Consider the following 14557-nt stretch of genomic DNA (forward strand, 5'->3'; position numbering starts at 1 on the left):
ACAATGCAGTAAATATTATGGATATTCGATTTCTTTCAATTGATTCAGCTTGTGAAGAATAGGTTCCATCTTTTGTGTACCCCTATTCAAACCGGAAGTGATTCAAATTAATCATTTCCGGTTTTAACATTTATAGTACTGAAACTAATAATAATTGTGTGGAGGTCTACTGTAGTTAAAATTGTGAAAAAAACTCACTTGTTTTTACCATGATACAACCTGCCAAGAATGTAAATTATTATTGGAATTGATTATGGCTGTCCTTTAATGTGATTTATGGACTGTATGCACACTATATATATATATATATATATATATATATATATATATATATATATATATATATATATATATATATATATATATATATATATATATATATATATATATATATGAATATTAATTTCATTATTGTAAAAGAATTTTTTTTCTCTCTTTCTTAGTTATGCAGATACTTCATATTGTTTCATTTAAACGTATTTTTTATTTTATCTTTCCGTAGTCAGAAGATCATCCGATATTACGGTGTGTTGTCTGATCTTGCTGATAAGAGGAAACGGAAAGCAGAATGGAAAGTTCAGAGGCAGAAATTAAGAAGTAAAAGATTAGAATTATTTTCTAAAGATTACGAAGAGATGCAGAATATGTTAAGTAATATACGATCAAGCAAGTTAACCGAGAATAAAAATACCAATAATTCGGGAAGTGAGCAAAAATACAATGGTGCAGGTGATGTAAACAGTAACATCATAACCGACACTGACTCTACTCAAGGTGTTGTGTGTGTAACCACTATGGACAATGACGAGATACTAGATATAACAAATGCTAATGTGGTGAACACAGTTTCTGATAATGTATTGCATTTGCCTGATGATAGTACTGAAAATGGGAAAGTGAACGAGAGCTCGGAGAAATCAGAAAATGAAAAAGTGAATGAAAACTCGGAGAAATCAGAAGCAGCATGTAAAGATTCTGTGAATGTTGCTAATGTTGATATTCATCAATGTAAATCAACTGTTCACAGAGCAGAAAGACCTCAAACTTTAGTAGAAAAGATTCGACGCAAAGTACTGAGTGAGGAGTACGGTATTGGCCTAAGTGTCTCAAAAATTGAAACAGCAGGTATAAACCGTGATTCTGAGGATCGCTGTACCGTTTCTTCAAAAGTAGAAGTTGTTGATAACTTAGCGTGCTCTGAAGTGAGTGACAATTCAACTGAAGATTCTGAAGCCCATCGCAAACTCAATCAAAACCTAATATCAATGCAGTCATCGACTGATACATTGTCAAAGGATTTAAGTCCTACTAGTAGTATATCTTCAGCTTTGTTATCGCCCGCATCCTGTTCGTTTAAGACTGTGAGCGGAGATGCATTTACACAGTCAAGCTCCTTTGACAAAATTTCTCAAAGTTCAGGCGCTATACCATCTGAAATGCAAGCTAGTACAGAGCAAGATATATCGACAGCTTCAAAATGTTCGAGTGTTCCAGTGGATAAAATATTTTGTTCAAAAATCGATGAGGCATCATCTATGACAGACTCCAAGTCATTTCCAGAAGAATCTGTTACTTCGTCTGTGTATTCAAATGTGGATGCCTTTGAAGAACCTGTTGAAGGAAGATTTAATTTCACAGCTAAACGAAGTATTGGAAGCATTTCATACACTTCAAATTTTCGCTTCGATCTTGGTCTGTCCGGTAAGTAAGCATTTCTTTATTTATTCGTCCTTTCTTTCATTCATTCATTATTTCTTTCGTTTCTTTTTTTTTCTTCTTTCTTCCCGTAAAATACCTTTACTAGTTCTCACCAGAATGCGCATAAATAAAATTATGTATAATGTAATAGATTAGCGAACATTTGATTGAACAGAGGCTAAACAAGAGTTGAAGGCCCAAGGGAAAGACTGTAAGGCTTCAGTGGTACTTCTTTTAGAGTAAACGAAAATCTGATGTGTTACCGTTAGATCCAGTTTTCCAACGTGCATTTCAGTGGCCTTTTATTTTCTGCCACTTTTCATTCATTGAAAAATATCCTCAATTCTAACTGTCATTACTAAATTATTTTGATGAAAATGGCAGGATTCCCACTCGTCCTGGAAAACCTGGAAATGTCCTTGAATTGATTTTGTCCTAAAAACATCCTGGAAATGTCCTAGAAAATGCGTTTCTGTCCTTGAAATACACAGAAATACTGAATGTCAGATTTTTCATAATTATAATGAAGATTTTAATTGATTGCTATTTTTGTTTGCTATTCCTGTTTTTGTGCTGAATAATAATTTGTCATGATCCTGCATGTATGGTTGGTTGGTGAGTTTTCTCTCTCCCAAAAGGATGGTTGGCTGGGAGAACTTCTCTCTTTTCACCCATTAGTCTGTCAACCCATTCTTGGATGCTGTCTTCACTAGCACTATCCTCCAGAACCTGTGCTTTGTACTAGCATCGATCCTCCATAATCAGTCTATTTTCGCAACAGTAAAATTTCATATGAATGCTATTTGTGACAACTGAAACTAGGAGACTGAAGCAAACCAACGTGCACGTGAAACAGAGAAGAAGTCTTGCTTTACCTTATTGACAAAGTCAAATGCTATCCGTAGAGCAGCTTCGCCAAAGTAGAAAGAGATTATATCTATAAAGAAGGAAATCTCACAATTCCATATTCATTTAAAAAAAAAAAAAATAATATAATTCCTTTTTTTTCCTCTAATTATATCTGTCACACTGTCACGCAATGAAGATGCCATGTTCGAAAATTAGATTTTTGTTGTTTGTGAACTTGTTCGGTGCACAATTAAAATGTTATGTAGAAAGAATAAAAATACATGTGCTTAATGTGGTTGGATCGGGTGGCTATTAGGGGAGTAGAAAGGCCAAAAAGGAAAAAAAAAAAAAAGAAAGAAAGAAAAGAAAAAAGCAGTACATCACGCTCCGCTTTGTGTATTTAATTATTGTTATTAAGAGTGTACTTGCATTAATATTCACTGCATAAGCTACTGTACTTTTCATTTCACTGTGAGTTTTGAACCTACAGTTGCAATCCTGTTATGTCTTCCTATGTCGAAGTCCTGGAAAATTGATGATTTGTCCTGGAAATGTCCTGGAAGTTTTTTTAGGGAAAGAGAGTGGGAATCCTGAAATAGTCTCTCATAATTATTTCCCCAGTAGCAATTCAATTATAGTAACTGAGATAATCAATACGGTCATATTTTTTTTTACAAAAGTTCTTCAGTTTGCTCTTTCAAAAACACTGTCAATATTCGTTTATTATAACACACAATAACTTTGCAGTAATCAAAATTTCCATGAACTCGTTCTTGCCAAATTCAAAATGATGCTCGCAAAACAAACACACAGAAAAATTAGGTAATAGAACTGAGTTTGTTATGCCTGTATATTTATCCTATGAAAGTTTTCAAAAACTTTTTTTTTTTTTTTCAAACTTTGTTGTTGTGAGAAAGCAATTGCCAAAAGATGCTCTCCCTAAAAGAAGCAACTAGGTTTGGGGAAATACAAAGTACAACACTTATTCCTTTATATTATGTGAGTGCTTTTGGTGTGTTCCAGTTTTTAGCAAATTATGTGAGTACCAGCGTTGTGAAAAAAACATTTTTTTTAAGCCCAGTGGGTTTTATTTAAATTTTGTACGTACAAAATTGTATTTAAAGCCATATTCCTACTTAAAATAGCCCCTAAGCACTCATGTTCTGTTGTACATATTTGGAATGAAACTGGACTTTCCTTGTCGTATAAAGGAAATCTGTGAAAAGCTATCCACAATTCGTGGGGTTTATTTTGCCCTTCACATTCGCTTATATTTCTGTTTCTAGAAAGTAGGAAGTAGACAATTATGTAGAATAAGAAAGAGGTGGGCAAGTTTATGTAATATAGAACAGGAATTAAATTCCCTGTTACTCTCAGGATTTAGAAGTCCTGCCTAAAGATTTCTTTAATTTCCCTCAAAACATACAAGGCAAATACTAGTTCCTCAAGTCAGGAGCCAGAAGTGGAAGAAAGCGGCTTTATTTATCCTTTTGACATAAACGTACCATGCACATATATATGTCATTTATCCCGAAAACTTTGTTTTCGTTTGTCGAAGGTATAAAAACTGCGTGTTTAATTATGATTATGAGAAACATGAGTTTTGGTTTGGAGTTTGCGTTTTCTCCATATCTAATGACCGACAAAGGTTAGTAAAAATCATCACAGAGCGTTTTCTCCATGTCTAGTGACCGACAAAGGTTAGTAAAAATCATCACAGAGTAAATGTTTAGGCATAATAAAAAAAGGTTCTATTATTAAATTAATAATAATAATAATAATATGGCAAATATTCTTGTTACAAAAATTGTGTTCTTTCATCAGAATGTTTTCTGCTGATATTTTTATTTGTCAGTGAATTATCGTAATTTCTTTTTTCTGCAGATGATATGCCAGTGGTGGACATTGCCGACAAAGTTACAACTTCTATACAAGATGATTCATTAACAAGTTCAGAAGTAGAAGCAATCGATAATACTTCACTGAGCATTGCACTGCGAAAGTCTGTTCTAATACCTCTTCAGACACAGTAAGATTTAAGATCATTTTTAGGTTTTATAGTAAACTTAGAATAAAAAAAATTAATATGTCGTTCTCGAACTTTCTAGCAATATTTTGTTATTTTCTTGAGGTATTTAACAACCATGATTTTTTTTTCTGTAGTCGGATGTGCATGTGAAGGGTAACCGTTTCTTCTAGAAAGACTTCGTTAGGGTAGTAGTTAAAGCCACCTAATAATTTGAATGAATATATTTTGCGGGGAGAAAATAAGAATGAGTAAACGCAAGAAGTAGTGCTTCAGTGAAAATTATCCATCTAAATTTTTAATTACCTTCAATATCTGGTATTTCTTCGCACCAATTTCATTAACATTAATACTCTATTACATTTATAGAAAGCATGAAATCTCTGAATCAATTTTCTTTCTACGGTTGTATTCGGTTGTCATCCACTTTTATCTTGTTTGCAGCGACATAAAATACAGTAAACCCTCGAATCAACGGACTGTTGGGAATGAAAGTGTGATTAAATATTATAAGTAGGGGGAAAATGATAGCTTATAAAGGCTAAATCCGTTGTCAGGGAATGTAAATTTATTGTTAATTATTCGTATGTTCTGTGATGAAAAATGAATGAGGTCGATGACTAAATGATGGTCCTTTATATTTGACACAATGTTCCTGTATCACTTGACATGGTGAATATTGAGTCCTGGATTAATGTTAAATATTGTAAGGTTCTATGTGTTTCTATACCATGTGCTAGATGTAAACTCTCTTCAGACAATAACCACGAAGAAGACGTCCACCATCGCCAATGATGAGAAAGTGACGAAGATTCAAGCAGTGAGCAACGTTTCTGTGTGAAAGGAGACAGGACAGCACAGAAGGCAATCTCGCCCAGTTGATCAAACCTTTAACTCTTTAAGATGCCTGGTCATTGAGAGGTACCTAACCACCGATCCTCTAAGACGTTCGGTCATTGAGAGTTCCTTATCCTCTCTAAGACGCATGGTCACTGACAGGAACCCATCCAAGAAGCCTTAAGACGCATGGTCATTGAGGTCCTATACTTTCACCAACAAACCTCCAGATCTAATTATAATTAGAGGAATTGATATTTACTTCTAATACTTATTGTATATAAGAGGAAAACATTTTAATAAAAAGGTGATGGGAAAATCCAAACTCCCGAGTACCATCTTCTAGCACTACCTTAAAAGACAAATCTTTAAAAGACAAATCTTTACAATATGGATCCTGTATCGTCAAGTGTAATAGATGATGATTAGTAAGTACGGTAGTTCCTGTAGCACTTGACTTGGTGGATATATTGATCCTATATCATAAGATGTGATGGATGTTATTTGTTTTGGTGTGTCAATAAAGGAGACATAGGAAAGATAAGTCTATTACTTCTAAACTATTATTTCTATGGTTAAGCTTCAATATGCATTTGGTTACCTCTGAGCGTTCATTTCTAGATATGTGTGTTGAACATTACGTTATATTATACAAGCCTGCTTGAACTTTTCATTTGGTACTATTTTTTGCGAAGCTGGTAGAAATCATTTAAATTTTTTGATTGATTTAACATGGGCTCGGACTTAACACAGAATTTAACAGCTGTAGCCAATGTAATTGGGAGAAAGAAACTATCAAAGCAAAAACGACCAAATTTTTAAAAGATGTGGTGATACATGCAATAATAACATGACACTTGTTCGTACACAGAATAACAGTGCTACCAGCACTATTTGTTCGAATCAGAACTTTGACTACATTCATGATAATTTGTACACAAGGGTTTTGAATTTTGTGATTTCCATGTAACTGTGTTGAAGTCTGGAATAAATGTTAATGAAGATGATATGGAAGAGTGGCTGGATATGGATAAGAGCGTTCCATGCTACCAGATTCTCAGCCAGGAGGTCATATGGACATCATCTCATCAGTTCGGAAGTGCTGGCTTATTATAAACATTTCAAGCAGTTTACATTTGTTATTAAGAAACAACATTTAACGGGAAAGTAATTGAAGCTTGAAACACTTTTTCACCCTTGTAATGCACGGTTGTTAGGAGTTTTTGTTAATAATATGGCATGTACATTGAATATTTTACATTTATATAATAATATGGCATGTACATTGAATATTTTACATTTATGTTATACAGCACAATTTCAAGTGTAATGTCTAGTTTTAAATGTTTTTATTACTCAGTTTTAGTCATTTACGAAAGCACTAATTCGTATGACAATATGATAAACACTACACATTGGTTTTATTTATGTCGTCTAATGATTGTAGAAGACCACGTCAAGAGAAGCATCAATAATAATAATAATAATAATAATAATAATAATAATAATAATAATAATAATAATAATACTCTAAAATACCTGTAATAAAAATAAACCCAGAACTGGGTAATAATTAATGTATTAAATGCGTTTATCACACTTACATAAACATAATTTTTGTGGGGAAATGTGTAGGAGTGTGATGCTCTAAATGTAATAGTTTTCTTTTTTCTCTCTCTCTCTCCAAAAATATGCTTCGGCGTCTTAATGCACCAATTAATACAAACTAAAAAATGTTCACTTATGTTAAAGCACAGAGTATGTAAAGAACTTACTACATAATATGATTTAAGCCGCTTTGGTCCTTGAAAATGGATACTCGCTAAATGTATCCGAAATATCGGAAATTATTTCAGCCTACCAGGAATACTAAAGGATTAATGCAATTTTATCTTCTCGATGGGACTTTGTGGTATGGATCCACATTAAGCTGCAGGTCCATGCTTTATATAAGCTCAGTTTTGGAATGGATGTTCAACTCCAGTTCAAGATACTTACGAAATCCCTTGTTTTATATTTTTCAGTGATTTTTTTTATAAAAATAAAATAAAATTAAAGTAAGAAATACATACCCTACATATTTTTATTCTACACGATTGACCAACTGCAATATACTTTTGATCAGTACTGTATTACTATTATTATATTAATAATAAGATTGTATTATTATTCAAATGAAAGAGAGGAAAATCTCATTTAAGAAATTTTCAAATGCAATTTGCACATTAATTATTATTAACATTCAACAACAATGGGGAAGGAAATGGACAGAAATCGGCTAGATCCTATCAATACAATTATCACAAATGTATCTGTTTACTTAGTGCACAACATAAGTTATGTTACTCTATATAACTAACACTCAAAACAGGAAATATTTAGGTTGGAGCTTGTATTTAAAATATAACATAATATCTCTGAACTATTCCTACGTAACAGTTGAAGAAACAATGTATCATTTCACCACGCTATTATAGACTTATTATCGGTACTAGGGAAATATATTACCCTGGTACTTCCCTGACTGAATTGAGGAAATCTGTTGAAAATCTTATTCAGGATAGTCTCCTCAATATTTATACCTGAGACCTACCAATTGCAATGCGAGAACACTAATCATTAGTGTACGTCCGTTTAGTATTAGTTGACGGATCCGAATTTATTGACAGAGTAATATATAGAGTATGTATTCTCAGTTTCATTGAAGGACTTCTTTTAAACTCTTTTCGTCATGCAGGGGCCGCGGTGGCTCAGTGGTAGAGCGTTCACCTCTGGTGCTTGGGGTCTCGAGTTCGAACCCTGCTCACGTCAAGTGAACTTTGTGGTGGACAAACACCGTGTGCGTGGGTTTTCTCGGGGTTCTCCCACTTTCTTCATTTCACCATTTCATTCACCTCTCATTATCACCGTCTCCTTTAGTCTAACCGGTATAACCGTGGGACGTAAAACTCAAAAATTTCATTTCATTTTTTTTTTTTCTTTTCGTCATGCAGATGGTTGTTTGTTTGTATTAAGTTCGGAGACACTAGAACCGATAGTAAGTCTATAATAGCATGGTGAAATGATACATTGTTTCTTCAACTGTTACGTAGGAATAGTTCAGATATATATATGTCGTATTATAAATACAAGCTCCAATACAAATGTTCCCTGTTCTGAGTGTTAGTTGTACAGAGTAATGTAACTTACGTTGTGCAGTAAATAAACAGGTACATTTATGATAATTATATTGATTAAAAGGTATTGTAACATAGATACGATTATGGAGATCACCATAACTTGAACATAGACATGACCGTAATTTAAACTTATTATTATTGTAATATTTGTTTGTTTCTTCTGTTTCGTACAGGGCGTATTTAGTGAATAGGAGTATCTTAAAATACTTCCTTCTGGAGCAAAATTTGTTAGACCACCTGCAAAGTCTTAGAAACTACTTTTTCCTCAACGATGGAGTGTTTGGAAGGCATGTGGCTGATGGATTATTCGAAAAGGTATTGTTAATAATATTCTAAAAATACTTCATGCAAAAATCTTGTATTATGAGTAAGTTTTTTTACTTTTCTTCATCTATATTAGTCTCCGACTATCCACTTAATCAGTTTTCATTTGGAACCTTTTAAATCTGCCTTATTGACTTTCACTGCTATTATTGTTATTATTATAAAAATCCGATGCTATCCTAAAATTCATTAAGCGCATGCGGTGAGGAAAATATGATTGTAAATGCTATAATACATTATGTAAAATTGTAGGAGCAGGATTTTTGTTACATAGGTTTCACACTAAAGCTCCCAAATAACCGATTGGATAGCAAATATATTTTCTGTGCGCGTTATTTCGTATTCAGTGTCCGGTAAGAGCGTGGCATTTTGGATATAATGTTAGTTGTAAATCTGCGTCTCATATAGCTCTATAAATGAAGGGTAAAATATTGTTTTGCTTTTCAGTATTAATGTTTATGTTTGAGAAATCTTACAGAATGTAATGAGTCTAACGACTTCAAACGTTCCATGTGCGTATAACCTGTAATTACGAACCAAATGCAGTAGAAATTTATAATCTCCTCTTTACACTAGGAATTTTCCAAACTGGCGACGGGGAAGTCAGTTCATAATTCATTGTTTTAAGAATTCTGGTTATATATAAAAGAGAAATTAGATTAATAGAATTGAATTTATAATCTGATTTGTGTGTTGTAAGTGATAACATTTAATAATCATACAAAAATTCCCAGCATTCGCATCAAATTGCTGCAAACGAAACAAGTTCACGAAACAAACAAGTTAACAGACGAGACGACCAGCTACTATGTAACAGAAATGAAATTTAAAGTTTGTTGAGCTTAGTGAATTTATTGCGTGACATTATATTCATAGGTCCAAGTAGATCAATCGGAAAGCGCATACATCGGTATAGTAACATGAAACGATTATAATCATGTAATATGGATCTGATGCTCAACAATACCAATGCTAAGGACAGAACGTTAATTATAGGGAACATACATGCTTCAGATTATAGAAATAATAGTTAAAACGATCTTCAGAAAACAGTTACATAGACCAGAAACAAACATGCAAATACGGGTAGTATATATCACACGGTTAGTAATTAAAATACGAGAAATGAAGACAACATTGTTATGGTTTATGTTCTTCTCCATAACCTCAAATGCATAGCGTGTAACAGGCCCATACATAATTAAATATAATGCTTCTCTCATAAAGCATTGCTCTTATCTTACCTTTAATAGTAAATTTATTGTCTTAATCCTCTTCTCCTACAACCGAAGGTTTCAGCTGTAATCTAATTTGAATCTATCAAACTAAGGTTATAGGATTTACTCTGAGATTTTTCGAAATTAATTTTATATATCTGGTAGGATTGATATTATTTTATTTACAGAATAAAAGGGCAAATATACATATATACATATTATCAAAATTGTCATCGAAGTTCTTTCAGCCCTAACTAATTAACCTTTGTATCTTTTGACTAAAAAATATCTTAATCGATGCTTGAATGTTTTAATGTCTGGGTGCATCCCCCAACACTACAGATTCCCAACTTTACTCTACTCGGAAACCCGCTGTCCGCCACTTCGAACAAGCTTCGACCGATGTCCTACTTCTATCAAGAAAGCCTGACTACAATTTTCCATCAGAAAAAAAAAGATTAACCTTTCATCTATGACACCCACTTGTGAACATAGAAGGTTAACTTCCTTAAAGAGAACACCATCACTTAGGTCTTCTCTGGCCTTTAATAATAATAATAATAATAATAATAATAATAATAATAATAATAATAATAATAATAATAATAATAAACTAGTACTTCAATATATTAGCAATTTGAATCTCAGAACTCAGTTAAATCAACGCTTCTGTATAGACCATCACTCATGCCTTTCCTACATGAATTTATTTCAAAATAATATTTCTACGGCCATCACTTAGGCCCAGAGAAAATTCCTTCTCTCTGCAACTATCATCATTTAGATATTTCCCTACCACAAGACAGAGAATTTCAAAAGGACATCACTTAGCCCTCCTGACCATCTTCTAAAAATTACGACTCAGGGTCTTCTTTTATATGGTCGGTGTACGCTTTACTTTCTCTTTTTTATGAGGTTTATATTTTCGCTAATAAAAAGAACAGGTTGGGTAGGCAAAGCCTCCGAGCTTCTAGAAATTCATTCTAAAATTTTCAGCCACCAAATATTCGAAAGCTAAAAGAAAAAAGTACGTTAGAGAAAAAAAATATAAGCACAAACTATGAACAAAATTCTACACACAAGTTATCCTCTAAAATTATATATGTATATATATATGTGTGTGTCTGGCCAGACCTAACAGATTATATATAGTCTTATTAATTAAATCATAAACTTAACATATAATTATGTATAAAATATATTTAATCGTTGTTACCTTATTACAACAAACCAGTAAGGGCGAAGATACGTCCTTACAACATAATGATATAACAAATAACATAATAAACTTTAATAATTAATATTGTAATACCCACGTGGTATTGTATACAAACAATACTCTATGCTTGTGTTTACAACCACCACCACATGATTTTATGTCAGGACACTACGCACCACGTGGATTTACTACAACCAGCAGACGATGAACCTCTGACACGTCCCACAAAGCACTTGACGACATCGGAGCAGCAGCGCCAGGATGCCTATATAATGGGACGCAGCAGACAGTTCTTTATCAGTTCTCTGGTGTCCCTCCTACTGTTTGCCTTGGAACCTTAGGAGTATCTAGTCTGCGACGAGACTATTGGCTATTCCTTTCCTCCTGGCTTAGCTTGCTACGGGGCCCTGTTGGGAATCCTGCCTCAGTTGCTTAGCCTGCTACGGGGCTCAGACTACAAACCTCCTCATTGCTTGCTACGGAGCATTGAGGATTCCTTCGCCACTCTGCTTGGCCTGCCACGATGCTCTGTAGAGATCCTGTCCACGACCTCACGGTCAACGCTACCTAATTTCTAACTCAATAATTTATAGGAGAATAACTTGATAGTATTTCTGTAAATATTATTATACAGTGAGTTTTATAATAAAAGCCCGTAGTGGGAGTCGATTCCGGACACTCAGTTATTTTTTTCCCTTGATTTATCTACAGCCTATATGAGAGTTTTGCAATATGTTTTACTGTATAGAAATATAAAAGCATGAACTTCAAATATCAAATCTCCGTCGTCAGATATGTCACCTATCACATTCACAAATCGTCATTATTCATCATTGTTTACTCATTGCATAAATATCAGATCACAGACATTATTCATAAGAAATAATGAGGCGATAATGTAAATTCAGATGTGTTTCAAGGGGCATTATTACACTTATTCTGTTCCCATTAAGTTAGCTAGGTAATTATAATTTATTTTTCTCGTATTTGTGATATCATTGTACAAATTGGTCTACATACCTAGACACTGAAGGAACGGAATTAACCGTAGATTACGTTATGTGCAATGTCATACTTACAGAAAGATATACATGAATAATGATTTCTGTAATTTATTTGTATATGTAGATTATTCATATCAAGAACATAGCAAATAACATGGCGTGACTAATTGGTAGGAAAAAATGTTTCGGGTCCCTTGGGTTTTAATAAATCATTATATGCGTTTCAGCAGTCTTCAGTGGAATTAACTAAATTTCTTACTATTCAATAAATGACAATTTTTATAAATTTTACCAATTTTTTGTCTTACATATATTACCTGACTTCGTGGTGAAATGACGGGCGCTTCAGGATGATGAGGTGGAATAGAGAAGTCTACAAAGTTGAGTGTGTGCTAAGAGCTGTACAGCAGGGGCGGTAATGTCATATTGTGGGAGTGTATTTCTAGGGCAGGAGTTTTTCGCAAGTTGCAAGTTTTCCGACAAAGCCGAGAGTTGGTTTTTCAACGAACTATGTCAGATTGTGTAAGGAAATTGGTATTTTGAAGTCGCAACAAAATCCGATAACTGACATTTTGAGCGAAATATGCCGCAAAACGCGACAAATTGCGAATTTTTTAAAACATCAATTTCAGTTGTTAAAATACAGTAGTAAAAAGTACAGTTTTTCAAGCAACGTTTTTTATTTTGCAATTGGCAACTCTAATTACTTCTAACTTCCGTTTCAAGTTCATAGCTGGTAGTTGTGGGATGTGGAACCAGGCACGTAGCCAGCCCTAAAACGTAAGGAAGTGCCCGGTAGAAGTTGGGGCCCGATTCTAACCATATTATAGTTCATTTGCAAGCCTACCGAGAGAATTTTATGCAGGCGAGTAAAAATTTGTAGGGGGGACAGCCCTCCTAGATCCCCCATGGATACAGGCCTGTGTGGAACGTTCAGCGTCGTGATAAAACAGCAGAAATCAGATATACAAGTAGATACTGCGCTGATGTATTGTATGTATGTTTTCCCTTTTTGTATGTGTACCGTATGTTTTTGGTGTATAGCTAATACAATGTATGGTGTTTTGTGATGACAATCGTGAAGATACTGTGCTAGTGTATTTTAAGTTTTTGGACTTGCAAAAGAAGAAAGAAGTAATTTGTTGTTAGTAACTGCATGAAGAATAACTAAATTAAAGGTGCTTGCAGGAATACTATATCCTTTTTTAGGACCAGGTTTGGCTGAAATACAGTGCTTCTTTCTGATCTTGTGGGCTTTACAAACGAGATACCCGGTTGTTTGAAATGTTTCAAGTTTTCATAGTCGTCCATGATTTTGGAACTAATGACAGAATCAGAGTCCTTTCAGCAATGGTACTTGAAGTTTCAAATTTCTGGCACAATTCAATTATTCAATCACCTCAGTCTTGACAATTATAAACATTTTCAACACGGAAAATCGGAAACAGGCATTGGAAAAATTGGGAGTTTTGTGCAAAAAGTGCCTAAATCCGCCCTCAACTTTGTCATAATTTGTTTTTCTTGAACATACCAAAAAACACCCTCCTAATTTTTTTATATGTTAAAGAGGAACACCAGAGCTACTTACTTTGAAAATTTGAGGTTGATGTTAGGTGGGCCTTTCTCAGAAAAAGTTGCCAAATTTTGACATTATTTTTCCTTCTTTTTTTTCTCTTTGACGGTGAAATTCATACGCTTAACCCCACTTGGGAAGTTCATTACTACAATGTTTTAGATGCTACAAATTCTAAGATTGTTTTAGTGAAAACTATTTTCAAATAGCTTCAATATCTTCACAGATCTAGCGGTTTCAGTACTTTAAGTCGAAGGCGGACTTAGTGTTTTTTTTTTTTTTACAAAACTCCCAAATTTCGAATGGCTCCTACAGCACTCCCCTTTGAGGTAAAGCTGTAAAATTTGTCAGGTGTGCTGTTTGAATACCACAACATTTGTACAAAATTTGAAGAAAATCTAAAATACTTGAGCCACATTGATTTGTTGATTTCATATAGAATGGCCCATACTAGTTCCTCCGCAGTAACGAATTGCAGTAACACGCAAAAAGTGAAGAAAGAAAAAAAAAACACGACTGGACTGAGACTCAAACCCGGGATTTTCACTGTACCGTGCGGGAAATGTATGACTGTTCAGGGAGCAGATTGACTAATGTGGTGGGCAAAATCTCGAGTTTGTGTTTCGGTCCA

The 14557-nt window shown here is 33.9% G+C and overlaps 1 protein-coding gene across 4 annotated transcripts in view; it reads left to right on the forward strand.

Moving 5' to 3' along the window:
• Nucleotides 1-14557, forward strand: part of Grip163 (gamma-tubulin complex component 6) — a 97967-nt gene that overhangs the window by 63641 nt on the left and 19769 nt on the right. For all 4 annotated transcript variants that reach the window (XM_081725484.1, XM_081725481.1, XM_081725480.1 and 1 more), the window contains exons 11-13: nt 503-1701; nt 4432-4576; nt 8763-8904. In XM_081725484.1, the coding sequence (XP_081581610.1) occupies nt 503-1701; nt 4432-4576; nt 8763-8904 (1486 nt within the window). The remainder of the gene's footprint in view (nt 1-502; nt 1702-4431; nt 4577-8762; nt 8905-14557) is intronic.

Source organism: Thermobia domestica, chromosome 9 (assembly GCF_964235325.1).
Source record: "Thermobia domestica chromosome 9, izTheDome1.hap1.1, whole genome shotgun sequence".
NCBI classification, from domain to species: domain Eukaryota; kingdom Metazoa; phylum Arthropoda; class Insecta; order Zygentoma; family Lepismatidae; genus Thermobia; species Thermobia domestica.